At 42.5% G+C, this 27,824-nt stretch overlaps 1 protein-coding gene across 6 annotated transcripts in view; it reads right to left on the reverse strand.

Moving 5' to 3' along the window:
- LOC117483951 (partitioning defective 3 homolog) overlaps positions 1-27,824 on the reverse strand; it is a 284,671-nt gene that overhangs the window by 148,156 nt on the left and 108,691 nt on the right. For 5 of the 6 annotated variants that reach the window (XM_034132309.1, XM_034132305.1, XM_034132307.1 and 2 more), the window contains exons 5-9: positions 26,389-26,526; positions 8,391-8,506; positions 7,336-7,419; positions 3,226-3,351; positions 672-899 (exon numbers count right to left, since the gene is read on the reverse strand). In XM_034132309.1, coding sequence (XP_033988200.1) covers positions 672-899; positions 3,226-3,351; positions 7,336-7,419; positions 8,391-8,506; positions 26,389-26,526 — 692 coding nt within the window. The remainder of the gene's footprint in view (positions 1-671; positions 900-3,225; positions 3,352-7,335; positions 7,420-8,390; positions 8,507-26,388; positions 26,527-27,824) is intronic. The other variant, XM_034132308.1, reaches the window with a different exon arrangement.

Here is a 27,824-nt window from a genome sequence, read left to right on the forward strand (position 1 = left end):
CAGTTTTGGGCCATTATTGAAAACAATGATATTGTCCTGACCCTGCTCGCTACCTGGATCACTCAGTTGGTTAAAATGCTCTTCTTCAGAAAATAACTTGAATAACATTGCTTATGGGGTTATCTTGTTAAAAACATGGAATGTCCTTTTAATTTTTAGCTTATAATACATACTGTTTTGAATTAAAGGTATTTATATATTGCCATCATCTTTCAGGTTCCCATAACTCAACATTACATAAGTATCTCTGTGCAGAGATACTGTATCTTCCTGGAATTAGGCCAAAGACATTACAGAAATTAATAGTAACCACTGGCAGATCAAATGGGCTTTTAACAAGATGATCAGTGATGCAGACTTGGAGGTCTCAGGTATAAATTGCTAATAAACTGCTTGCTTTTCTTTTATTGTGAAGCTTTTAAACATTGATGGATTCACAGTGAACATAAAAAAAGTCATTTACCGGTATAATTAAAATAGAATTGCATTTATTGGGAGCCTAAGACTGCTTAGCCTAATTATTTGCACAAGCATGAACTTTTGTTATTTTTCAAAGCAGAAGGACAACATTAAATTCATGGTACTGTGTTTCTCACTTTCACCTGGCCTTCTAATTCTGTGTTGACAACATGTTTGCTGGATAGGATACACAAGATAACTTTTAAACATACTCATTGTCAAAGCCTGGTTGTGGTCCAGTTCTGGGTGTCATCCCCCCCACAAGACTGGACCTGTCCCTCGGCGGTTGAGAATCTTGGCTAAAGCGGACTCTGTTGGGATGGGGCGGGCTGAGCTCGCTCTGGATAAACAGCATCTCGTAATGTCTTTTAAAGGCCGCGGGGACGACATGGAAGAGGATAGCCTGGCCACGCATCGCCTGCTTGAAAATGTTCTGGGCTCTGGAGGTGATACAGAGAAAGTGAAAGAGAGCAGTGAGGTCATGCAAACAGAAGTAAATTAGATTTAACATGATAAGATATACAAGTACAATAATGTACTATCATAGCTTGCCAGATATAGAAGGATAACAGAGGCTGTGTGGTGCTGTATGTTGAGAGAAGATAAGGAGATATGAGGTTAGCATGGCTAATCACAGGGCTACTCACCGCATAGCAGTAAAGGACACAAATTACATTATCTATAATTACCAGCATCAAGGCAGCAATGAGATAAGAAAGGTGAGTCATCAATGAGAAAATATATATGATGTATTCAATATGATGCTACTGAAACATGCTGGATGAGGGGCATTTAAGTGTCTTAATGGCATAGTAGTCTGTGTTTCTGTGTGGACATGAGTTGACTCCATAATCAGAACAGAAGTAATGAATCATGCATCAAGAAAGCTTTCCAGACAATGAGGTTCCAAAGTAAGCAGACACACACTTCTCTCCTTACAAACAAAATAAGAAAAACACAGCCAAAACACACACTCATTCTCATGTGACTTTTGGGGCCGAATAAGCCAAGACAAGAGCTCAACATGATTCCCAGACGCATGAATTGTTTAGTCTGGTTTGCCTGTAGCACTTAGCATATAGATAGGCTCACCAGGAGCGAGCCATGCTGCAGCATAAGGGGCCAGAGATGCGGTGGATTTCGGGATTCCAACAATCCCACCTCCTGTTTCCAAACCCCCATTACCACGCCAGTAATACCATGCTGATTGTATCCAAATGACAGCGGCTAAGCTGCTTCTGCCACAACAGACAGCACTTCATTTGAGCAGAGTCACAGAGGCGAGGCGCGCACGCTGCACCAAGCCACTTCTGCAGGATTTGGCCTCTCCCATCTTTATTCTTATGGTAATTCACAAAAATCACTCTCATGTGCACACTGAGGAGCGATGACTGAGTGAGTAAGTGTGTGTGTATGCGTGTTTGTGTGCGCACCTGCACATATACAGTGCCATCACTTCAGTAATCAGCCTCCACGCAAGCCTGATTGAATAATAAATTACCCCATCAATGCATCATTACATTCAGTTAGATTAAGCGCCTCAAAATATTTACCCATGCAAAACAATCCAAGGAGATTAGACTATCACTTTAAATTGTCACTCTCTGCAAGGCACAATCAGAAGGGGGGGGGGGGGGCGGAAGTGATGATGGAGCGAGGGGGGGAGGGGGAAAGAAAAGTTTAGCTACTTCACCTCATTTTCATGCAGAATCACAAACATCATATGCATTTGGATGCCGGTGAGGAACGCGTGTTTGGCACGGTGGGGAGGTAAGTGCGGAACGCTACAAAACATCACTCCCTAGTGGATTTGGTTTGTAAGCCTCTTTCACAGTAGAAAGGTTTGGAAGGAAACCGGGATGTTTACTAATGACAATAGCATCGTTTTGAAAATAAAAAAAATCCTAAACCCTTAGTGGCTTTATACACAGTCAGATGAGCACATAATGTTGTAAGGTAACCGTGATCGTCGGGAGTTTCACAAGCTACGGAGAGCTTGTCTAATCTTTGCCAAAGTTGGTTGTAACATTTTAAGGTATGCTTGCTTAAAGAAAATACTTTTCTCTCTTTGTCTCTGACTCTACCTCTATAGAGGTGAAACTTGGTTTCTGTCAATCATCAGCAGGTTAGAACTAAACCAAGGTGTTTTTTAATATCCATCCCAATCTGGGCCTTTGTGAGAGGTAATCCAGCTTTTCCACCAGAGTCTAGTGAGAATGAGAAGCAATCTGTTTCTCTAGCGCGCCGCACACACACACAAAGACAAGTGTAGATAAGATGTTAAAGCTTATTCTAACTTTGTGTACGTGTCAGCGCATGTGCAAGTATGTGTGAGATTGGGCACATTAAGGTGATGCGTGTGTGAGAGGGAGAAGGGTGGCTTTGGGTAAATGGGTGGAAAAGTCCCAGGTGAAATCTTCATTCCACTTTAAGGGATGAATGCGAGCGGTGAATCGATATAAACAAATGGAGAGAGAAGTGTAGGGTTCCGAGGGCTGAAGGACTGTGACTCAGGGAAACCTATTACAAGAGGGTCAAGAAAGTCAATCATATTTATGTTTTATTGTGCGGCTGAATGTTTGGCTCGAGTTATAGAAAGCAAGATTATATACTGCTATTTATGCCTAACACAGTGCTCTCAGTTTCAACCGTATTACTGAGACAGTGCACCAGGATAACACGGTATGTCTTATATCTTTTTGGAACCACTATAAGAAATTAAGTAAGATATATAATCATGAATAAAGGGAGGAATTCAGAGCTTACTGTTCAAAGCGTAGGTGACGAATGTCTCCCTGATTGATTTTGACGATACAGTCGTTCTCCTGGAAGAGTCGCTCCTGCTCGGCTTTTCCCCCTGGCTCCAGACGCTTAACCAGCAAGCCCTGCGTCCTGTGAAGGATCACACATCATGTTAGAGATAACACATCGTTGAGACACATACTGTAGTAGTTAGGAGACACAGTGACATATTAATATACTGAGCAGCAGGCAGCAAGTTGCAGGCTACATCCCCTGCATCCTCCTATTTAGAAAAAGGTAATGAGAGTCAACAGGAGACCAGCAAAGAAAAAAGGAAGTGAATTAGAAGATGAGCTAGGTGGTAAGCATAAGGTGAGAAAATAAATGATTAGTTTAGAAATGATTAGAAAACAACCAGAGTTGGTTGTTTTCAAACAACAGTGCAACAGAGAGTTGCAAGTGTTTTTTTGTTAGCCCCAACAGAGGCTGAGGTAGTGTAATTAGGTCAAGAGAGTAACTTTAAGTTAATCATAATGTACTTTACTTCAACTAAACAAAAAGTTTTGGCCTAACGGATATGCATACATCTAAAAATGTCCTTGGCCATTATAGTAGCCGTAATAGGTGTCCAGACAGTTGGAATGAAAGTAATAAAATATTAACGGCTAATGCATATCTGAAATAGGCATTGTTAAAAAGTATGGCAGCAGCAGTCCCTAATATCTAATAAAGTTATGTAATATGAAAAAGGATGGACTAAAATATCCCTTAAAGAAGTTTCCTGTTGATGTGGGTTAACCTTTTTTAAGTTAACTTTCGAAACTTTGAGTTTAGATAAAGACTAAAATGTTCCTGAGAACCACTGATTTACAACATTTTAAGCCGGTGTCCGTCCCTCTGTCCTCCACTCTATCTGCCTTTCTGTGGGCAGGTTTGAGAGAATGACAGGGCGGTTTGTCTGGGGTAATCCAGACCAGCAGCTAAGAGATCATCTCATGGCTGCAGAGGAAACGCTGCAGTTTCCTTCACCGGAGCTTAATACGAGAGCCGGCAGTGTTATAATAAATACTCAGGCAGTTCCACAGCAGGGCCATCTCAGCAATCCCTTAAAAGAAGGCAACCTTTACCTTCAAATACCCCCCCCCCCCTCCCCTCACTCCCTCTCCTAGATAAATACATCAGTGAGCTCCTTGGGGCTTTAGTTAGGCCCTGAGGATAACCACATGCAAAGAGATCTGATGTGCGCTCGCACAGCAGAACTACAAACTCCATCCGTCTCTAAGGCGCAAGATGCCTGAGGTAGCAGGTAGACTGACTGAGTGCAAACATTTGGTGTCCTTGCAATAACTGACAAAAAGTTTGGAAGCTTACTTTTGGGAAATTAAAAATAATGATGAAATATAACAGAGCCAAAACTATTCCGGAGCCAAAGATGTACAAGATACAGTTGCTTACAGGGCAGCTGACAGCTTATCCATAGCAAGGACATAAGCTGCCTGATTTTCATAATTTCCTGATACTTCCTGTACTGGACTCATAAACAACAGCACATTTCATTGTGACCCTGTTTACTGCAGACGTCAAGGGCAGATTTTTCGAGCTCTTTAGCATTTCAGCCAAACAGGGCCACTCTCTGAACATTGGTCTAATTGGCTGCTTAATGTGGACATCCACGCTCTCACCACAGACTCATCTCAGCTCGTCAATGCGGGGAAATGGCTCAGCATTAAGTTGAAATTAAAGATCACAAGAGGCCCTTCCCTCTTTCTCGGTGTCCGAGCCGGCGTTGCCAGGTCAGCTTAAGTGTGTTGAACAGAGAGTAATTGCGGGCCGCGTGGAAGCGGACATGATTGTGCTTTATCTCCATAAATGTTGGCAGCTTGAAAACAAAGTATTGCGAACGGAGATTACATCATGGACACACTCTAATGACTCCTGATCTGCTAGCAGAGCAGAGACAGTAGATAAAGGAGTTTTGGTTGATCCCTGATCAGTATTCAAAGCAGCAACAGGGAGGATTAGGGGCAAAGCAGCATCTTTTGGAGATTTGAAGAAGATGATTTAGTAAAAGCACTATTATTGTGATGGCTGTAATGCACTGCCAACTCAATTCCTCCTCATCTCACTGATGGCTTTTTTTGTGGATAGTTTTCAAGCTCTTGGGCTGCTTTTTGCAGGAGAGCTAAAGAAAAATCTAAAAGGTATTTTCCCACAGGGTGTTAGTCAGTGAATTAATTCGGTGTTGGATATGAGCACATGGAGTTTGTAGTTACAAACATCAGGAAATACATCTAGCCTGCTAAATGTCAGTGTTTCTAAAACATAAGAATCAGCATTGCACTACACTGCATGGCCTTACTCCATCTTGTGGCTGGGCAGCAGTGCTGACAAATGATTTGAAGGAGGCCACCTGCTCTCGTCTCCTGCCTTTAATCAAATAATAATCCAATCAGGATCTATTTATGCACGGCAATTATGTCCGCAGTTTGTTTACAATCGAAACTGGTCATGGAATGAGAAGTTCATTAAGCAAAGAATGCATCTGCGATGGGCGTGGGTATTTGAGCGTGCAGATGTACAGTATAATTATGTGCGCAGCATTCAAGGCAGATCAGCACTGCTTAAAATACAGTTTGCGTGTGTGTAAGAAAAAGAAAGTGATAGCAAAAATCCTTTCGGGAACACACTGCTGGAGGTAAGTCCATACCCTTCACTGCATGGGTGTAAGGTATGTGCATTTGGTTGTGTTTGTGAGAGATAGAGAGTCTCTAAGCTCTCTCCTGGAGCTGTCTGCCCCTCCTGCTTGGATCTAACTTGATGTCAGTACAGTGAAGCAGAATGCGATCAGGCGACGTTGGAGCGCCTGCAGTTCCTTGTTTGCTGTCTGCTTTCGCTGTCTGTCTGACCCCTGTGGCACTGGTCTAGACACTAATGACAGCCCGCTGAGGCTAATGCCTCCTGTCCTAGCGCACAGCACACAGGAAGGAGCTGGGCTGGGCCATTAGCATCATCCCACTGACCAGACGCTAAGTCTTATCATGTCTGAAGTTAATTGAAGGCTCTGATGGCTATTAGTGCCTACCTTAGCTGATGGAGAAGAAATCTACTCACAAAGCAGCATTACCGCTCTATCTTGTAAGATGCAGTTTGAGTTTGTGGGAAGAGCTTAAGGATAATAGCGTGCCTAATAAATGTTGGATTTGAACTTTATTCAAGCGATATTGCTGAGTGCGAGTCATCATGAATCATTATTTTGTTCCTCTGACTCAGGATATCTCATCGTGCCACAGCTTTTTAAAGGAGTCAATAGCACGAGGTCAGAGCTAAATATAGTTTCCTGACACTTGCTTATAAACAGCAATGGGATTAGTGTCCCAAAGAAATGACACGCAGCAGTCTTCAATGACAGCCAGCTTCTCTCCCTCAAATGTCATCCCATTCCATCTCCTCACTTTGTCTATTCACCTCACCCCCCCCCTCCTCTTTCCCAGCGCTGAGTAGTCACATTCACCTTGGTGCTGTGCCAGTCCCTTGGCCTGCAGCGGGGATCTGTGTTATACACAAGCTTTTAGTTTGATTACATCTGGCTACTTCCTCTTTCCTTTCTTTTTCTGGAATAATTGTAAAACTGGGATGTATGCTCCTCTTGTCCCCTTGTCATCGACACTACTCACATGTTTAAATAAAAGGGCAAAAGAAAGCAGTCTTAATCACCTTCAAGGCAGAGCAGACACCGTTGTGACTGAGGACATAGGTTAGAATAAAGTAAAAGAATAACACTGCATGCAGTCAAGAGCAGAGCTGCTTTCATCTGTTTTTCTTCCCACTGGGGGCTTCTGGCCTTTCAGATATGAGTATTGCTGGGTATGGGCGTAGTGTTTTGGAAGTGGGACTCACAAAAACAAAAAGATGGCGAGAACAATCAGTCAGTGAAAAAAAACCACCTGGAGTCAAATGTTAAAAGAGGTGAATAAGAAAGAACAGAGTGAGAAAATGATGAGTAAACGCAACAAGAAAGCAACATCCACAGGCCTTCGAACCGAAGGAAGTAGGAGGCACATTGGATGGTGAAACTAACTAGCTATTGTTGCGCACTAAGCTGCTTTGATTCAAATGTTGCAATCTCTTTTTTACCTGATATCGTGCGAACTGAGCGGCACTACGTGGATCCCCAGGGGCCCTCCTCCATTGGACACTTCGACTGGCTTGAGCAGGCCTCTGCAGGACGATGATGGATGAGGCCGGGGGGGGGGGGGGAGAGGAGGGGGGAGGCCGGGGGAGACAAGCATGAATACAAAACAACAGGAATGACAAGAAAATGTAGAAAAGCAGGATATAAAAGACGACACAGTCAACATGACACGAAGTTGATGGGATGTATGGGATGGGGGTTGGTGCGGCCTTATTGGTGGTGGCTGCATTGTGTTGTCTACACAAAGTCATCCATTACAAAGTCAGGCTGGTGGACCTCAGGGTCGATTAGGGACCCAAATGGAGACTTCAATTAAGTGATTAGGATCAGAGTGTTGTGCTAAAAGAGAACAGATTAATTGAAAACGTGTTGGGGAACGGAGGAGGAGAAAGAGAAGGTTCATTTGTGTAGATAAAGACGTGAAGACAAATGAACACAAGCTACCGGTGATGCAGATGTGTGTGATGATGTTGATGGAAGGGGGCGTGGTGTTTATGTACTCTATTGTTATTGTAATTTGGTCAAATGTGATGGCAATTTTCAACCTGTATTACTCTAATACATTAAAAGGTAATTTCACCCAAACAATTACAAAATGTATAGTTTGTTTTCTTACCTCTAACCCCAGGTTTTAAGATTTCCTCAGCCACCCCACCCCAATACAATGAATCAGAGTTGTGGTGACCGGATCGATGGTTAACATTAGAATCCTTAGAGCTACATGCTACCGCAAGCGTACATTAACAATAACTTCCCATTATTTATACAGAAAAAAATGGGCACTATTCTAAAGAAAGTAATTCCCCATGAAACGTTGCCAGGGTATCTTTGCAAAAAACAGCACTGCAAACTAAATCATTTTGTGGTGGCAGACAGATCAGAAAACGCAGATTTTAAATGGAAAAGTCAAACCAAAACTATAAAAGGTGGATACGAAAGACATATGGTATAGTATATATGTGTATGTGTGGTCAGGGGGGTTGTTGGGATCACTTACTCTAGACTAAACCCAGGTGAATGTTCCAGTGAAGAATCAGCCCTCCCTACTGGCTCTATACGTTCAATCCTCCTTTCTTGTCTCCTTCGCTCTTCTTCCTCCTCCTCCTCCTCCTCCTAAAAAGAAAGAAACAAAAAGGGAAAAAAGGGAAGGGTAAATCATTAAAAGCCTGTTCCAGCAAAGTAAAACACTCACACTCTCAATGTCATCATTTATTATTTGGCTGTGCTTGCATCTCCCTCGGTCCTGCCTATATCTCTCCTCTGGCTTTTAATCCAATTACCTGCAGGAACAAGTAACGGCCTCAATTCTAAATCAAAAGAGACTTTCAGTAAAGTGAAGACGTCATCACTGAGGATGCTACAGAAACATTCTTTTCGGAGCCAAAAACTTCAGTGACTGTAGTGACAAAGTGGCCGTGATCGATTGCTCCTTCCCGATCAATCAGGTCTGGTCCGGGGCGTGGCACCGCTGCCGGGGTTTTATTGCGGTGATGCGATCGGGACCAGAGTGAAGGAAAGTGGTCGCGCACACTGTCATTTGTGCGTCTCACTCTCTTCATTTCATTTACTCATCTTCCTTCAGGGCCATTAGGCAGCGGGGCCGGTAGGCGGTGGCTTCTACAGGGCAGCCAGACATCTGAGGACTTAACTAGGCTCTGGAACGGGAGCGGCTTCATGCTCTCCTTAATGGGGGATACAATCTTTATCTGAGCTCTCTTTACGGGGATGGTACAGATTGAGCAGGGCACTTTCATGCAGTGCTGACATGCAGCATGTAGAATATGAGACAGATTTAATAACCTAAGGTTCCATTTCAACTATGCATGTGTTGAAGGTTAGATACATGGGAGGTTCATCAACAAGTGACAAGAACAGTGGTCATCAACATTTCAAATGTAAAAGGACAAGGTCAGTTCAGCATTTCTTCTAGTCCTGTTAGTAACTGCTGCTCCGTGTGTGTGTGTGTGTGTGTGTGTGTGTGTGTGCGTGCGTGCGTGCGTGCGTGCGTGCGTGCGTGCGTGCGTGCGTGCGTGCGTGCGTGCATGTGAACCTGTCAGCCCCCAGACAGTGCAACGTCTCCTCTGAGGGTCTGCTGAAACGCTTTGTTAGCCACCGCTATTTCCCCGCCCTCACCCTTCACCTTCCCTTTTTCTCTTCTCTTTGGCTGAAATGTCAAACACATCCAAATAGGTCCTGTGCCATGATGGTTTCTTTATGGAAATGGATTCAAACCCTTTCAGAGCCCAGGATATCTTTGGTGACACACAGGCGTGGCACAGAGGGACTCTCTCACCTATTTATTTATAAGCGTGGGGGGAGGACATTTTCCTCTGCAGTCTACCTTAGCTAAAGAGACCTCTACCTGTCTATTTCCTCTCTGTATGAGAATGAACCAGTCCATCAGTCAGCCCTTTAATTACGTGTCAGCTGCGGTCCCAGGTGCCTAGTGGGGCCCAGTATTCACAAAGGCTTTTATGAAAACCCCCCCAGGTGGGTTGGCTGATTTTCTTTTTTTTTAACATATATATGCTTTGCACAAAGGACCCGTCTACCTGTGGGAATCAATGAATAAAGACAGGAGAGCATGAAGTGGAGAAGACATGTGAAATTGGAAAAGAAGAATAAATATTGTACCATACTTTAAGTATATGCTTTACAAAGAGATGGGCTAAAACGGAGGTAGGTAAGCCAATAGAATGTTGACTTTAGAAATGTTCATACAGAAGGAAGGAGGTGATGGTGCTCATCATCTTGTGTCTCATTAGACGAGTGAACTCAGTGTATCATCACAGAAAGTGACATGTAATTAACTTCAGTCGCTCTCAGCAACAATCTTCTGTCTGTGAGTTTGCTGGTGAAGATAAGTGGTTCCCTTAAAAATGTATTATATTTGATGTAATTAAGAAAAAGTAAAGGAAAGACTATCTGCAAGTCAGTGCACAAAGGTGAAGGGATGCTTCACTTGCACAAGGCCAAACGCAAAAAGTCCAAGCAGGTTACGTGTGAATGTGACACGTAAATTACCAAACTGTGGTACGAGCAGATGTCAGAGGAGCACTAAAGGGAGGTGATATTTCTATTTAGGTATATACCAGGTGACTGGTGTCAGAAAGGAAAAGGAACTGTGAAAATAGCTGTAAAGGAAAGAGAAACTTGTGATAAAAAAATGAAGAAGTTTCATGAGGGTGAGCAAAACAGAGAGAGCTCGAGGAGAGAATAAAGAAAATGGCTCAGAAAAGATCATGTAGGGGGGAATTGCGTTTTATAAATGTATGCCTCTGCAAATTTGAACTTTTTAAAAGTGGGAACCATTCCAGAAAGAAAGAGATTTTCATTCGTTTCAAAAACTTTTCATATAGCTGTATTCTTCTCATCTTATTTTCTAAACACAAAACGCAGCGGTCCACCTTACACACTCCTGTTTCAGACTTTGACTTTTCTCACAAGGACATCTGTGGACTGCTTTAGATATGAAAGAGGAATCATTTCACTGCTTTGACAGGATTCGTAATGCTTTTGTGAAAAATGTACCAATGTTTTGCAGCTCTAAAGTGAAACATATCGTCATAATCTAGCTGAAACAAAAGACATGCCAGTCTTACGCTCCTGGTTTTGTTTGTGCTAGTGTTCTGTAAGGGCACAGCTGTGGTAAGTGTTTTTATTATCATATTATAATGTGCAACACGCTTCCACTGCCTGTACATTTCCACCGTAACCAGAAATGCATGATTGACACTTTGACACTGGGTTAAGACGGGGCTATCCAACCAGCAAGGGCAGCGCCTCTTCATTATAGTCTCAGGACAAAGACTGAGCTCTAACCAGACACAGACACACACTGGATATAATGAGTAATTACTTGTTAAGATTGACATTTCAAGCAGTGAGGTCCTCAAAGATAGCTGCTAACTTCTTGCTATAGTAGTTGAGTCAGTGGTGTAGGGGTCAGTGTCTCCTTGTGACCAGGGGCAGAAGAAGAAGCCATCTCCCTTTATATTCACTGCCAGCCCACTTACTGTCTGTCCTTGAGTCAGAAGCAAAGCCATGCACTGAGTGACAGTGGATGGTCAGAGGAGAGACACAGGCTAAATATACATCCATCTGTCCCGCCCTTCCATTCTCCCTCTTTCTTTGTCTCTCCATCATTCTGAATCTATCCCTTCCCCAAACCAAAAAGAACCCTCCATTTCTTCCTCCCCTGAGTGCTTTTAGCACCCTGTTGATCCCTTGGTAACCAGCGGAGTGGGAAAGCAACAAGGCTTTTCAACTCTCCATGGCACTCATTTTTTATCACTCTCTCTCTGCTTCATTCCTCCCTCCCCCTTCTCTCACCCTTCCTCCCATGCATTAGAGCGAGCCCGTAGCCCTGATCTGTTGCCAAAAATCTACCAGCTCCTTTAACCCTTGCTTTTGCTCTCCTTCATTGTTGGAGGTTTGGCCATAGCACAGCTGCAGCATATGATTATTGAAACGCATACAGGAAAGGGAGAGGGAGAGAAAAATGGAGAGGCAGAGAGGGAGAGCTGCAAAGTGCAGAGTCTTGTTACCTTCAAATGGACGGACAGGTTAGAACGGGAAGAGGACCAGGGAGAGAGGAGAGGAGTAGGAGCGAGGGAGGTTGGGAAGGCAGCTGCTCATGAAGGATACACACACACACACACATATACACACACATGCACACACGTATACACATGTACACACACAAAAGCCCACTGCTTGGGGGTTTGGGCACAGGGTGTGTGTTGAGGAGCTGTCAACCTCCATCAACCGCTGTCCTAAAGGAAACCTACAGTAAGCAAGTGTGTGTGTGTGTGTGTGTGTGTGTGTGTGTGTGTGTGTGTGTGTGTGTGTGTGTGTGTGTGTGTGTGTGTGTGTGTGTGTGTGTGTGTGTGTGTGTGTGTGTGTGTGTGTGTGTGTGTGTGTGTGTGTGTGTGTGTGTGTGTGTGTGTGTGTGTGTGTGTCATGCCATTAGCCATGGGCAAGTACAACATGTAGCCGTGAGGCGAAGCGTGGTGGGGACTCCCTTCTGAGTCCACAAGGGCTTAATAAGGACAGGTTCAAAGGTCGCAGTGGATGGTGTGTTTGTGGCCACCACCCCTCCTTCAGGGCTGGGGTCCACATCTGTGGGACAGCTTCAAGTGTGGAACAGGCCTCCCTGTCAGACAATGTCACACGTTTCCTTACAATAAGCCGTATGTGCCCAGCAGAACAAATGGAGGACATGTAGATGTATCTCAGAATGAACACAGTGGTATGTTGGCTATATTAAAGCAATAAAGGAAACAATTAAGTCAAAGCATTTAGTAATATGGCTGTTGAAATATTTACAAAGACTGCCCTTCCGTTCTGACCTGGCCAGCCTACATTTCAAACATGAATTGTGAAAGCTGACATACAGGACGCCCCTTATGGAAACATTAAACCAGCCAAATGTAACAAACGATAGCAAAATGTGAAGGAAGGGCGAAAAAAACAACGGAGGCGGAGGCTTTTCTCTCTTTCTCATAAAAAGGTTAAGGAGCCATAATTGTACCCTCATTACCTCCTGTCAATGCTAAACACTGTACACCAGAAAATACCTGAAAGGACTTCACAGGACTGCTGCATAGCACAATGGCACTGACATACAGAAACAAGCTGCCGGTAATAACTCCTAATTGTGCTATTATAGTTCAGTTGACCTCACAAAGCAATTATCAATACTTTTCCAACTTAACCAGAGCCAGAATCTCGCTGTTTTCAATCAGCTGTTCAAATAACTTTAAATGCATTTGGCACAATGATTTTTCACCTACATTTGAACCACAGATGATCCCAACTAGTGTACTTAAATTAGAGCAGCTGCCTCCACCAGCTGCTGATGGATGGCATGTGCAGTGTGTAGGATGACCTGTTCATGGCTGTGACAGAATTGACCACGGATTATTCTTCGTGTTACAGAAGGGCTTTTATCCTTCATATCCATCCCCTCAAAGGAAAGCGCCACCAGGGCCAAATGATGCACCAAAACGGCCTCTGTGAATAGATTGGACATGACTGTTGCACCCAACGACCCAGCCCCACCCTCTCCCCCATCTTTAACCCTTCCTTCCCCACCAGCCCATCAGACTCCAACGCCATTAAAACAACCAATATGTCACAATGATACAAATTATGAGACACTTATTTACATTCATGTTGGGGATAAGGGAGCATTATAAAAGGCTAAGTGAAGAGTTAAACTGATTAGTGCATGATGAAGGGTCATAATGACCTCCTTCATCCTACCCACAAGTTCCCTAAATGGCACTTAATGGTTGTCAGCAGAGGCAAAATCCAGTTTCAGCAAACTGTCTTATCTTCTTTATATGGTTATGATCTCATGATGATGTAAGCTAATGGTGATTTCAATACGCAGAAATAAGGATTTATCGTGTTGATGTGAATTGAGTTGTAGGGTGGAGCGCTTACTGTTTAGGCCTCTGTTTCAGAGAATGCTGCTTTTTGTTTGGCGAACTATTAGCTCCCTGTTGGAGTGAAAATTGAAAATCTGGATGGAAATCAAAGCAGTGTGACCCCGGTGCCTGCTATTACATCCTATGAATGGGTGAGTGAGAGAGAAAGAGAGAGGGAGGTTATGATACTACAGTCCTATGTTTGTGTGCCAAGGGGAGTTGCCGAGGCGGCGGCTGTCCTCTGATGAGGACATGTGTTGTCTTTCATATTTCACACCCTGCACCCATGGGCTCCAGCCTTGTTCAAAGGAGAGCACTTGCATTCCAGATTAGATGTACTATTCCTTTTGATAAGGACGAGAGTGAGAGTCAAATGTGTGTTGTTGTGCTAGGTTAGGAATGTGGGCTGTGAGGTTGAGTATAACGAACCTGTTCTGAATTGGAACCAAATAATTATGACACAAGTTTATTCATTTCAAATAAGTTTGGAAATACAGTCCTGTAAATCTTTTTTTACCTGGACAAAGAATTTTTAGAAGCGTCATTTATGAATTCACCAATCTTGATAGCATTTGTATGGCCATTGGACCTCCCGATCGGCTACTGCTTGCATTTTATTGTTCAGGAAACATTTATCTTGTGGATGACAAAGTCTGGAATAAAAATGTGTTTAAAAAGGGATTACTTTTTCTCACCTAAATTATGTGACATCAAATAAACTAGAACTGTCTAAAATGTTCTAAGAATCCTAATCAATATCAATCATAATATTGTTTAAACTGAATGATGACCGATCCTCATGGGGACACAACGCTTCAGGTTTTTTCTTATCATTAAATCTCTATTCTTAATTATTTATTTCCCAGCCGATGATATCATCCCCAATTGACCACGTTTTATAGACCTGCCTTATCCAAACAGCTAGTTTTAATCAGCAACACAGCCTTTAAATCTGTCTCTCTTTGTTTTGGAAATACATGGCTTCTGGCTCATAAAAGTTCAGGCTCAGACGTGGATTTACTTGAAGCAAATTACAGGGACAGACAGGTTCCTAATGCTGTTAAGCAAATTAGATCAGAGATGTGAGGCTGCATTTGTCCACATCAGGACAGAGAGCGGCGAGATGTGCAGGGGTGGGAGTGAAAGTCGGACAGTGCTGTTTGTGGGCTGATATTTAGAAAAACAAATGCATGCCTCTCTCTTTACTCCGGTCATTCTCCCTATTTGTCTCTTAACTACAATCTCTCCTTTTCCTTTGTCTCTGTGAGACCTGCTTTGTGGGAATACATCATATGCCATGCCTGTTTCATATCAGGCCTGCACTGATCTATCAATGACACAGCTGCCTTTGCCTTTGCCCACTGTATCGTTAAATTGCACTTTAATTAAATTAGGCCTGCTAATTATGAGGGCTTAAATCAATCACCAGGTCAATAACAAAGGCCCAAAGCGGACGGAGAGACCCGAGACTTTTTCCATACCTCATCAATAACAACCGCAAACCGGAGCAGACCCCTCCTGTACCAGAGAGGTTCAAACGGGTAGGGATTACTGCGAAGTGAGTTATCGGCACCGGCTTTTGTCCAGAGCACTTCTTACTCTTACAAGCTCAGTGAATAATGTTATTTGAATAAAGTAGAAGTGTTTCAAAGATTTTGAATATGCCAAGCATTTTGCTTTAAAATAGCACTTCAAAGGGGGTGTTTAAAGCAGTTTGAGAGTTTCTGGTGCATAAAAAAAATGGTTCAAAGGGGATATTATGACTTTCCAGACACCTGGTTTAGGTGAAGAGAGGTGATTGTGAACAGATAATCCGGGAGGTTGAGTGCGCAGCCCAGCTGAGCGGACGGTCCCAGCTGAATCCCAGGTCTTTACCCATGCATTAAAAAGAGCTCTGTGGTGCTTTTCACAGATTAATCATCATTTTGAGCTTATTAAGTGGGAGGACAGTCTGCTTTCCACTGCTCAGAACGTTAAATCCATCTTTCAAACTGTGAAGGTCAGTGAGCGAATGTTACCCCCGTTGAAATAATAGCGGGTGTTTGAATTTCAATGAGAGCACCCATGGTTCAGATCTGGATTGCAATTAAATGCTTTTTCTTTTTTATTATTATTATGATTTTCAGTAGCCTCATCTACAATTACGTGAGTCAGAATCACGCTGACTTATTGAGCAGCACGGTGGCTGCCAATAAGCTACTACCCCTGAGCTGCCAAATTGTCATCCGAACTATCTAATACAACAGTTACTGTGATGCAAATGTTGTATCAGCAAGTAATAATGTCAGCATTGGAAAAAGAAAATATGCAGCGCAGCTATTCCCACAAGAATCTCATCCATTTACTATAGGCTGTTTTAACACGCTGTGACCTCAAACTCTAAATACACCGAACATGAAGAAGGAGGAAATGAAAAAGAGGGAATGAGGGTGAATGATGTTGAACTATGAATAATTAAGTGTAAAGAAAAGCTTTGGTACACATTGCAGTGAGTTATTACAGAGGGGTTAACGGTCTTTTCCACAGATCAGCCGTTGTTTGCTGCCTTGTTTGAGCAGGTGGGCCAGGGGTGAGCGGGGGCTCATCTGAGGCGTCATGGGAGCAGTGTGGAGCTAGACGGGGGTGCTTTCCATTTCATTTTAATTGGAAGGTGAATTTCTTGGATAAGGGGGAGAAAGAAAGCCATTTGGGCGAGTCCTCGCTTTTAGCCAGGGCTAAATGAAGAGGGCCGTGTGGAGATGAGGGGCCTGTGGAGGGCCGGTAATGAAGAGAGGTCCCAAAAGACTCCGGCACAGCCACAGTAATCTAGTGGACCAAGGAAGGGGGGGCAGGGTGTGGGTGTGGGTGTAGGGGTTTGAGGAAAGAAGAAGGATGTAGGACCACAATCAGAGTTGAACAACCATGTAAATATTCAATTATAAAAACAAATATGTTTTTTTGTTTGCACATTATGGCTGTGAGTGCAATGAGCCCATTATGAAAAAGATATTGATTGATCAAAGGAGTGTGCTAGTTAGAGTTGAAGACAAGTCACTTGCTAAATACGACAAGTGATTGCAATCACTGATGAGATAAGAGCACAGGAAAATCATCAGCGTCACAACAAAGAAGACAGATCGAAGCTTGGATAGGCAATTTGCAGCATGTAAACAATGTGTGTAAAATACACTAACCGAGCACACACAGGGTACCCATAGGCACACTTACATATCAAGCTATCATACTGTATAACAACATCAGCAGGAGTCTCATATTCAAATCCAACAGACACACACGTACCCCAACAAGCAAAGCAATTGTTTCTGTGCTCCACTGTTTTCTAAAATGGAAAAGGCTGTCAGCATGGTTCTGGTGGAAATGATGATTACATGAGGGAATCCAGAGTATGTTGTGATGGAGCTCAGCAGGGGTGCGATTCTACACAACAACTCCCGTGGCCTTTGTGTCCGAGACCGTAAAGAGGAGAGAATTCCGGTGGAAAACCGCTCTGCAGGGAGAAGCACAGTTTTCCAGAGATGCTCCTTGCCAGAATGACACCATACTGAGCCATTCAATATTCAATGTGGGCATCCAACCTTGACACGCTCAAAGGATTATATCCGCGATTTTGCATGTTTTATGGCGGAAGATTTTCCAAAGTATTCATAAACTTTAGATTTTTCAATGTTTTTAGAAAGCCAATGTGTTCATTTGTTTCTCTGAAATATGAGTAATAAAACTAGATGGAAATAGGTCATCTATCACTGAGAACATAATGGTAGCTTGACGAAGGTTTCAGTGTGTTTTTAGAGTAGGCTACTGCAGTCGAGCGTGATATCATTTGTCTTCTGGGTGGTGAATTAATGTGTAGTTGGGATGCTCCTATAAACAAGATTTAAGATTTTGCTAACCTATACAAGTTTCCTTAATAAAAGATGATACGAAATTCATATCATTCTCACTTCTGTCTTCAAGTGTGAGTTTCTGGCCACATAGCAAGTCAGTGCAAAGTTTAAAAAGCGATTGCTGCTGATATCTGAGCTTCCTGTCAGAAGACAGTTCAATTCAAATTGAATTTGCTTTGCTATTATTACATATGGTATGGCAAATTTAAAGTTCATCATCATACTCTAATCAGATGAATGAATCGTCCAATCATGAATCTGTACTGTGTATCTGACTTAGTTATATTGATTTTTTTGACAGGCATCTCTCACAAAGTGTACTCTTAATAATAATGCCTTTACAACCATCAGGCTTGCCAGATGTCTTTTTATAAGTTAGGCTTCCTTTATCAACTGTTGATGAAAACTAGACATCAATGGTGCACAATCAAGAACAGAGCAATAGCTAAATGAATCCTAATAACACCTCTCAGGGGTGCAGCTCAGCGTGGCTGGCTACCATGACTACATCTGTATGGGAGGAACAGAAATGGACTGATTTGGCCACTACCGTTTATCTTCTGCCCACACTCTCTCTTTAGAGGCTTTCTATTCCTCCATCAACTTGGCTCTGAAATGAAACCACCTCATTCCTGTCTGTTCACATCCAACTGTGACTGCTTTTGTTTTACAGCCCATGCAAATGAAACGGGTCTCTCTTCATGCGGGATGGTAAAGCAGCCCGGTCTCATGTTTCTCTGTGGCACAGAGATCTGGATGTTTACTATAGGCTGGGGCCTTATTACATTCCTTCAGCAACTTAAAAGCATTGGCCCCCTAATGGGACCTATAAAACAGTGAGAAAAGCCTATTGTGACAATGGACCCTATTGTGTCAGAGTAGACTCATTTGGCACTCTGCAGAGAGTGGAATTGTGTGGCATATTAAAAAAAGAGAGGGTGAGAAACTAGAAAGAAATCAAATAAATAGGAGTGAATGACTTTGCACTGTGGGAAATCTGGCACTGTCAATCATCAAAGTCCATCTAGAGCCTTAGTGCCGGGCATAAAAAGAGCTTTGTATCCGTAGCTGTTTCACAATATACTTTCATTGGTCTCTATATCTTTGTTTTTCCCTTCTCTTTTTGAAGGACCATTTACCGACCAAAAGAGTATCAACGTCATCTTGCCTGAATATTTGCCATGCTTCCCCAACAAAATATATAGAGCGCTTCCCTCCAAAGCCAAGACATGTCCCCTCTGAAGAAACTAATTGGATTAGACGGAAAATGTACGAAGATAAGCACAAAATGATTTCACCTAAAAAAAACAGTGTTCAAAATGTGCATCGCCCTCGCCCCGCTTTGTTCTCTGCGGCCCACGCTGGTTCGGCTCCACGCTGGCGGCCCCGTTTTATTCCCTGAAGTCATTATTGTCTTCAGCTAAGGTGCCCCTGCTCCCTGTGATTTGTGGGTAATGAGCTGGCACCCCCCTGCCCGTGTTCAATTATTCTCATTGAGAAAGTGATTTCTCACTCCACGGAGCAAATCGGAGAAGGGGAAGGTGTGAACTCTAATCAAGAATTAACACTTTCACAACCAGCAGTGCGGAGAGGGATAGCCACCCTGATACTGTCGAGAGGATGTTAGGGTGGACAGAATGAAGAGAGAGAGGATAGACGAGTGAGAAGGACAGACGAGTGACAGTAATCGACGTAAACTGATTTTCCACCTGTCCCTAGAAAACCCTGTTTACATCCACTTCCCTTTAGAGTTCTAAAGTGAGAATAAAAAAAGGATTGGAACTAAACTTGTCAAAAGAAAAGGTGATGTGTTTACAACCAAAGCACAGACAGCCTTGCTGAAGGGCTGTTCGCAATGATGGGGTGAACGTGCAAGAGGGAACGACATCTGAGCAGTAATTAGGCACGGAGAGAGGGAGCCGAAAGAGAAGGAAGCGAAAAAGACAAGTGCAAACTTTGGAGAGAAAAATCTAGACGAGGAGAGATGAAGAGCAACCGCCGCTCAGTGACTACTAATGACCTGACAGCAGGAACCAGCGAGGACAGAGAGAGAGACAGCTTCAGCACCAAAAGGAAAGACTCAAACCTTTACGTTAGACACACATTAAGATAATACAAGTTTCCTAAGTTTCCTGAGATTCCTAAGCAATATCTTTTATTTAGTTGGATATGTCTAAGCTTTTTCCGACGTGTTTCCCCAAAAAAGATAACAATTTAAATGTTTAATTCTGAGGGGATACGTTTTTGAATATAAATGGTCAAAATGTGAAAGATGACACAAAAAGCTCTCTGGAGCATCGGAAATATGTTCTACCAACCTAAAGCCTGAATCAGTTAAATTATAATCCAAACTTTCTCGTCACACACACACACGTCCAAACACAGCCTGCAGTGCAAGACAGGTTCAACATTTTCAGCTGATAGAGAAAGTTGGCAGCCTCCTAAAAATGTCTGCTGCATCCTGTTCATACAAGATAAGAGAGGAGACGTGATTTGCACAATCGTCAAGGAAGTAAGGAAGGCAGAGGAAGTAAGAAAGGGAGAAAGAAAAACCAAGAAGGGCAAGAACAAATCAAATATATCTTGCTAAGAGGGTAAAGAAAAGGCCAATGTGCTATGAAACTTTGTTATGAAACAAAAGAGAATGATAGCTTTTTTTGTTCTTCTCCTTTGAAAATGGGCTGATTCCCGAATCTTAGCAGATCAACATGTGTTGGTTTTGTCTCTCTTCCTGTCCCCAGCCGGCAGCCTGCTCACATGCTGTCCTTGTCTGCTGTGTTATGTGCTTGGGATTAAGTTGTGAAAGTTGTTTTGAATTGTTAAGCACTCACTTCTATCATTCTCATTCTCTGTCAGCCCCGGAGTGTCTATGTTGTGTGAGTGTGAGTGTGTGTGTGTGTGTGTGTGTGTGTGTGTGTGTGTGTGTGTGTGTGTGTGTGTGTGTGTGTGTGTGTGTGTGTGTGTGTGTGTGTGTGTGTGTGTGTGTGTGTGTGTGTGTGTGTGTGTGTGTGTGTGTGTGTGTGTGTGTGTGTGTGTGTGTGTGTGTGTGTGAAGGTGAGAGGGGAGTCTGTCTGAATGCTAATAGGCACACAAGGAACAAATGAGAAAAGCTTCTGGGCAGAAAAGCTGGTAGATGATTAACTGTCGTGTACTCAATATAAATTACTCACACACACACTAACCGAACTCACACACACATACACACACTAAGGTTCATAGTGATTATCAAGGCCGTTAATTTCTTACAAAGATGTGAAGTTAATAATGAGATGTTAAATAGCATTATTTTATGATTGCTCATTTACAACAAATTTGCCATGCTGTGGAATAGGTGTGTGTGTGTGTGTGTGTGTGTGTGTGTGTGTGTGTGTGTGTGTGTGTGTGTGTGTGTGTGTGTGTGTGTGTGGTGTGTGTGTGTGTGTGTGTGTGTGTGTGTGTGTGTGTGTGTGTGTGTGTGTGTGTGTGCGTGCGTGCGTGCGTGCGTGCGTGTGTGTGTGTGAGATACCTGCCCTAAGAATCACATAACATCTGTTATGTATTTCGCTGCTTCAGGCCCTGTTCATGAGTGAACGCGCAGCTTGTGGCTAAAATATATTGCGGTAAAACTTCTCTAAAACAAAGATAACTATTTTAGATATAGCTGGAATTCTGATGTTGCTCCAACTAGGAGTTTAATAGCAAAAATGTGGGATTCCGCATTATTACATATGAATGGTTCCGAAAGGTTAAGAAAGGTTGGGTATTCACTTTTAATCCCAAGACCAACAACATGTTGTGTTAGCAACAATAAGCACTACAAATCAGTGCAATGCTGAAGGCTAACTGCCAAAGCCCACTTAAAGGTGAATGGAGGCGGTGACCAGTACTAAATGATGCTTGAAAAGCAGTGCAGGCCTTAGGAGGAATGTTAAGAGAGGAAAACCTGCTCTGGTTTGTCAGGGGTCAGAAAGTTGGGGCAGGGGTTCAGCGGAGATGGCTAATTAATAGTGGGGAGGTCACTGGGCTACACTGTTCCCACTCAGGACCCAGGCCCGACTGGAGCCCCTCTGGTGAGCTGCCATTTTCACAGGACTCACAGAGGAGGAAAAAGGGTCCACCATGTAATCATTTAAAAAAAATTGTAATATCACTGGTTTTATACTTTTTGTTGCAAAGTAGTAAGAGTGAGCAGGAAGGAACAGAAAATGCACTGGAATTGTGCTACAAACAGATGATACTTAATAGTGGAAAAAGATAATGTGAGTATTTGACTGGGCATGCCCACTGGACAGCAGTTTAAAAAGACATAGTGAGTACATCTGGCATGACTGGCTTCCTATGTATGTTTCAGGGGAAATTACAAGAGAAGTCCTGGATAAGTGCAAGGTCCTCTCTGCAGACACAGGACACCACAACGATACTGTACTGCCCTGGAATGTGTGTTGCTTTCTTTTACAGTGCACACAACAAAACCTCAGACCTGCTCTTTATCAAACATCAGCCCAGATGTATCTAACGCACGCACGCTGAAGAACACATGACCCTGGAGAAAAGAAAAAAACTGTGAGTTCTCCAACCTTACCCATCCACTGTATGTGTCTCCAAGTCATTTGGAGAGACCAAAGAGAACGGGAGACAGGGCTGTCTCTCTCCTTGCTCAACTGCTCTATTGCCCGCAGCTCGCCTCAGGGTCTGCAGACTGTGAGGGCTTTATAAACAAACTAGTCAGGAGAGTAGACTTGGTTAAATCACCTATGAATGAATTTATTCTTCTGTGTTTTATTTTTACAGCCATTAATTGTGCAAAGGCCTAGCTGCAGAGTAAAACAGCAGTTTGCTTCTAACTAACGTGAGAGATGGAGAAAATAATGTGAGAAAAATAACAGTCAGCAAATCAGTTCCCAAAAGCCAATCTGTGTTTGTTTGGTGAGAAATCCTTTGTGTGAGAATATGAAAGGAAAGGAGTGTGTTCACACTGCTCTCCATCCGGCTTGAAGTTGCACAAACTCCTCTCCTTTTCACATGTTGGCACTATGATTTAACTGGGCAGCTCGCCACTTTGGTTTCCTTTCAAACTTGCCAAACAAGGTGTCTCATTTAGACAACAAAGACAGGGAGGCACTCTGACAGTTGGAGGCTTTATCAAAGTTGTCTGATCAGAGCTGTTCCCACTAAGACATTGTTTTTACTCTGTTATGTAATGCTTTAGGGATTTTCTTTCTGTTTTGAAACCGAATTCCAAAACGGTTTATGGAAAGCCAACCAAAAGAAACCTATAAACAAAGGCTGGTATCAAGCTGGATATTTGATTTGAAAATACTCTAAAGATAACACATGATAATCAGTATTAATAGTTAAATGTCACTGTATTTGAACCATTCAACTCTGAACTCTTTGGGTAAACTTTAAACATGTTTGGCTTCTTACATGTGAGCCATTTTGATTGGGTAAAATCCTATGATTGACAGCTGGTGTCCTTCCCGCCTCTGGTACAGCTCATAATAATGGCCTCTGGTCCCTCCTCAAGGCTGCGAAACAATACAGTGGAGAGGCACTCAGCCAGATCCCAATATGCTGAGCGGGAAGGCCCATTAGCATTCATCAATGGGATAATAGGCCAACGTTAATGTCAGTTGTTTGTATAAAGAATAACTCATAAGGCCTTGGCGTATTGGCTGATAGAGCAAGCTTTTCTCCACGCCACATTTGGCAGCCTAAGTGTGTTGAAGAGTGGCGAGCGATTGAAAGAGCGCCAAGTCTCAGATGGAATATTTGACACTAAAGTGAATTTATTGACTGGCTAGATAAACATAAGACAATGCAGGCGTACTTCCAGATATAACTGGAGGGGCGAGCAGCCTTGTGATCAGTGTGTATGCTGAACATCTGCATAGGAAAAATATCATATCATATTTGACATTTCTTGTTTTTAAAGGTTCATAATAGAAATTAGGTTAAAGTGGAATTACCTAATGAACACAAACCTAACCCTCACCAACAATAAGTCGGTTTGCATCTAAACATACAGTATTCAAGTTGTCTAAGGTAAGATAAAAATGCCTACAAAACCACTCCTGCATCTGCAGTTCTGCATCCCCACCTTAAATCCCTCACTAGGTTTATAACATCTGGGTTTCAGGAGGTGACGACAGAATCACAGCTTGTATAGTTAACGTCATCCAACTCAAACAACATCTTTGGTATTTTAAGCACAGAAGTCCATGTCGTTCTAGTCTGCCTGGCTTCACATTCTTAATTTATAGCAGGGGGTGGGAAGGCCTGCTTAAATATAAATGGTTAAGTGAAGCACTTTATGAGTGTACGAAATGTGGCCAGGCACAAAAGAGCCGCTAACCTACATCAGCCATTAAAAGAAGAAGATTTGATGTTAGAAGAAATGCCTAAAAACTTAAGGTAGTGTACAGCATGAAGTTTAGGAAAGAGTTGCAGAGACTTATATACACATGAATATAAATATATAAAGTAAAGAACGCATAAGTAGTTTTAATCTATCGTAGAGTGTGTGATCCCTTTTTCTTACTGTTCTTTGTTATTGCTGTTATCTTCACTCATAAAGCGTAACACTAGTACAAGAGATTATCCCTGATAAACAAACAACTGCTAATTGGTGTGATTTTCCTAAAACCTTAGTGTGTGTGTATACTCATTATCTCCGCCTGCGCTTTAGGAGTGATCGCAATTCTTTTTAATTAGCCCACGCTGTGCATTTGTATCTTCCAATTCTATTATGCTTTGCTGCCCGTCCATCAAACAGACAAAGAAGACAAGATATGTAACGGTCATGGGTGGGAGGGGAAGGCAGCGATCAAGCCTGAGATACAGTGAGTTAGAGGGAAAACAACTGGCTATCAAGGTGCGTCTGTGAAACTATCACTGTGTCACCTCTCATGAGCGGATTTGTGTTGTGTGAATCTTCTTTGTCATACAGCTGTCAGATTAGGCTCAGGTAGCAGAGAATTAGCCACCGTGTGGATGCTTACGCTCACACTGTGGCATTCCTGCTGTTATTCATTAAATGTTTACATACTGCTGTTGGTGACTCATGCTGTTAAATAATATTCTCATCTTCAGCCGGGAAACCTTACAGTAATCTTTGAATTCATTTGTGTAAATGCCTGTTTTTGTTACTATACGTCTTTTTTAGACTGATTAAACCATTTTGACTGCAACTAACAAAGCAATTAAATAAAACTGATATAGATACATCTAAATAGTATGTGGTTTATAACTGCAAGAACCCCTGTTACCTTTGGAAAAATTGTGATTAATGTACCCGTAAAATGTAATTTTTTAATTCAAACTGAGGGTTTTATCATCTTATCATCTAAATTAAATGTTTTCAAAATACAACAACTAATGTAGAGTATATCATTATGACATTTAACAATCGAAATTAATGTATTGATCTGGTGGTTAAAAAGTAGAATTTTTAGACAAAGTATTACTACCATTTAGCAATATATACATTAGCCTGTATCAAGGCTTAATTACATTTGAGGGGTGGATTTGATTTAAACTTCTGTATGTACAAGAGTCCTATCCAAAATGTGGTGTCAGTTTGTGTTTTTTGTTTTATGGCTGGACACTCTATTCGATGACTACTGCAGTAGCTTCACATGACCCAAACACAGTGCTAAAATAACTTATGTTCATTAGATTGCTTTTCCTTGAAAGCTAGCCAGATACAAATACTTTAAGAGTATGAAAATATTTCTTCAAATAAAAGTGGACTCCACATCAATGACACCCAACCTTGGTGAGGTTCCTTTTCAGTTACACTATGAGAAAGACAGACAAACCGCACGAAACCCACAGCATGGTTGGCCAGGCATTCAGGTGAGAACCCTGGAAAGCTAATCCTCTTAACGCTCTCAACTCTTCTTGTATTCACTCAATAACTTGTGCATTTGCTTTACTCTTCTTTTCCGTATCTCATGTTTCTCACCCTTTGCTATTTCTTATAAACGGTATAAAGGAGGGATATATTAAACACCTCCAACGCAGGTAAGTATGTGTGTTAGACTGACACACAAACTTGGAGAAAGCCTCTTCACGTCTAGCTCAGCGTGTCTGACACTCTCAAGGTCATCTCTGCTCTCCCAGCAGAGAGCCTCTGTCACTTTTAATAACTTTTAAAGGGAACATTTGTTTCTCTCTCTGACAGAGCGAGGAGTACAGGGACCAGCTGAGAGTGAGACAATCACAAAGTGCCGACAGAGCCAGGAGGTGTGAAGTGAGGAGACAACCCTGCAATGACTGAAAGTGTACGCTGTTACTTTATGATAAGTATAGCTACATAGAACAAAAGTATGAAGTCTGATGTCAATCACTTACTCTGTTTCAAGATGGCTGGGGCAGTGAGGAGTATGGTTGAAATCACTACCATTTTGTATCTGTCACTACTCTAATGTAAATGCTATAAACCTATTGCAGCAGTGTATGATTTTGACACAATGCAGCATGTGTTTGTCTGCAGATAAAGTGAGGGGCCAGCCATGCTAAGACATTACATCTAATCCTGCTACTCATGCTGTTTTACAGGATGTTTTTATGTTACTGACACTAGCTATATGACTTTTGGATTACCCTAACCCTAACATCCTTATTAGCTAGGGTGTTCTTGTCTTTAAACTTAAATAAATCACCCTATATTTTTGTATGAAGTAAATCTCAATACCTGTTCCTGTCTGTCAAGCCATCTGTCCACCATCGGATGGTTTGCGCTTAGGGAGGATCGAGTCACTTCTCTCTGGAACTGAGTGGGCCAGCCACTCGTGTCACGAGGAAGACTCCGATAGGCATTGCCTCCTCTACCCTATGGAAAAGGAAGAGGTGGAGAGATTTAACTTCACATCCTTTCTCCATACTTCTAGGTTTTAAACTGACAGTTTCTGTGCTATCTATAGCAGCTGGATGACAGACGTTTTGTAGTGGATGTCAGTTAGTATATCTTGGACTGGTGCCACACACCAACGCAATGATTTCATCAAGTCTTACTCTATTCGACCCTCACCCCTAACCCTTCCCCACAGCTAAACCTGAGCTGCTACTAAGAGGCCTATTACAATAAGACGGCCAAAGCTGAGCTCTTCAATTACACAAAAAAGCACGTTCCAACAAGCTACTGCCAAGGTAATGTCAAACACCCACAGATTTCAGCAGACTTATTACAACAGCCACAAGCTAAAAAACTCACAAAAGCACATTAGATTACATTCTAGACATGCTAGCCTTGGCATCCAAATCACGGCAATTGAAGGACCTTGTGGTTATTTGAATAAATATGAAAGCAAATGAATATTAAAAACACAGCGGAGAGAATGACTCACCAGGATACACTAACAGAATAAGAATGATTAAAGGTCTAATGATTTACGAAACAGCAGTTGAGGAGTGAGACAGACAGAAACAGAAGTTTTGATTTCCTTTAACGAGACATCACACAACAAAAGAACACAGACAAAAGTTAAAAAAGAAGAACTCCCAAGTGGCATGTTGCAGGATTAGCGGGAGTATCAGCAAACAATAATACATAAAAACAAGAGTAAAAGAGAACAGTGGAGATCCCTATCCCCTGAATGCTAAAACAAGCCATGTGTGTTTTAGTGCTGTTGAATGTGGCGTGACGGGGCCTGAGGAAGCACTGCAGACAGGACTGTAAAACTCAGCCGGACACGTGGGCTCCACTGAGACGGCCCCTGATAGCCATCGTGGCTCGAGTCCCCGACATGCAACAGGGCGCGACAAAGGACCCCTTTCCACAAACGTTTACGACACATCAGATCGTAAAATGCGCAGAAACCCAGATACCAGAGAGGTAGCAGTAAATCAACAGGCTAATATCTACTACCTACTCCCTTTATTTGCTGTGCAAAGCGCAGAGAACCGAGAGTATGAGGTATTGAAAAGACATTTGGAGACGTGATGAGTTTACAGGGCTAGCTGATGACTTAGGACTCCCGTTGGCTTATATTAAGGAGATATAGCAGAACCGAGCCTTACTTGGCCTTAACTGGACTCACAGGGAATTGGTCAAAATAAGGCTGGCTGTAGTGTATAAAGGAAATCACCCCAGACAATGGGTAGACGCTATAGTGTATGGCTTGAATCCAT

This window comes from Trematomus bernacchii, unplaced genomic scaffold (genome assembly GCF_902827165.1).
Source record: "Trematomus bernacchii unplaced genomic scaffold, fTreBer1.1, whole genome shotgun sequence".
NCBI classification, from domain to species: Eukaryota; Metazoa; Chordata; class Actinopteri; order Perciformes; family Nototheniidae; genus Trematomus; species Trematomus bernacchii.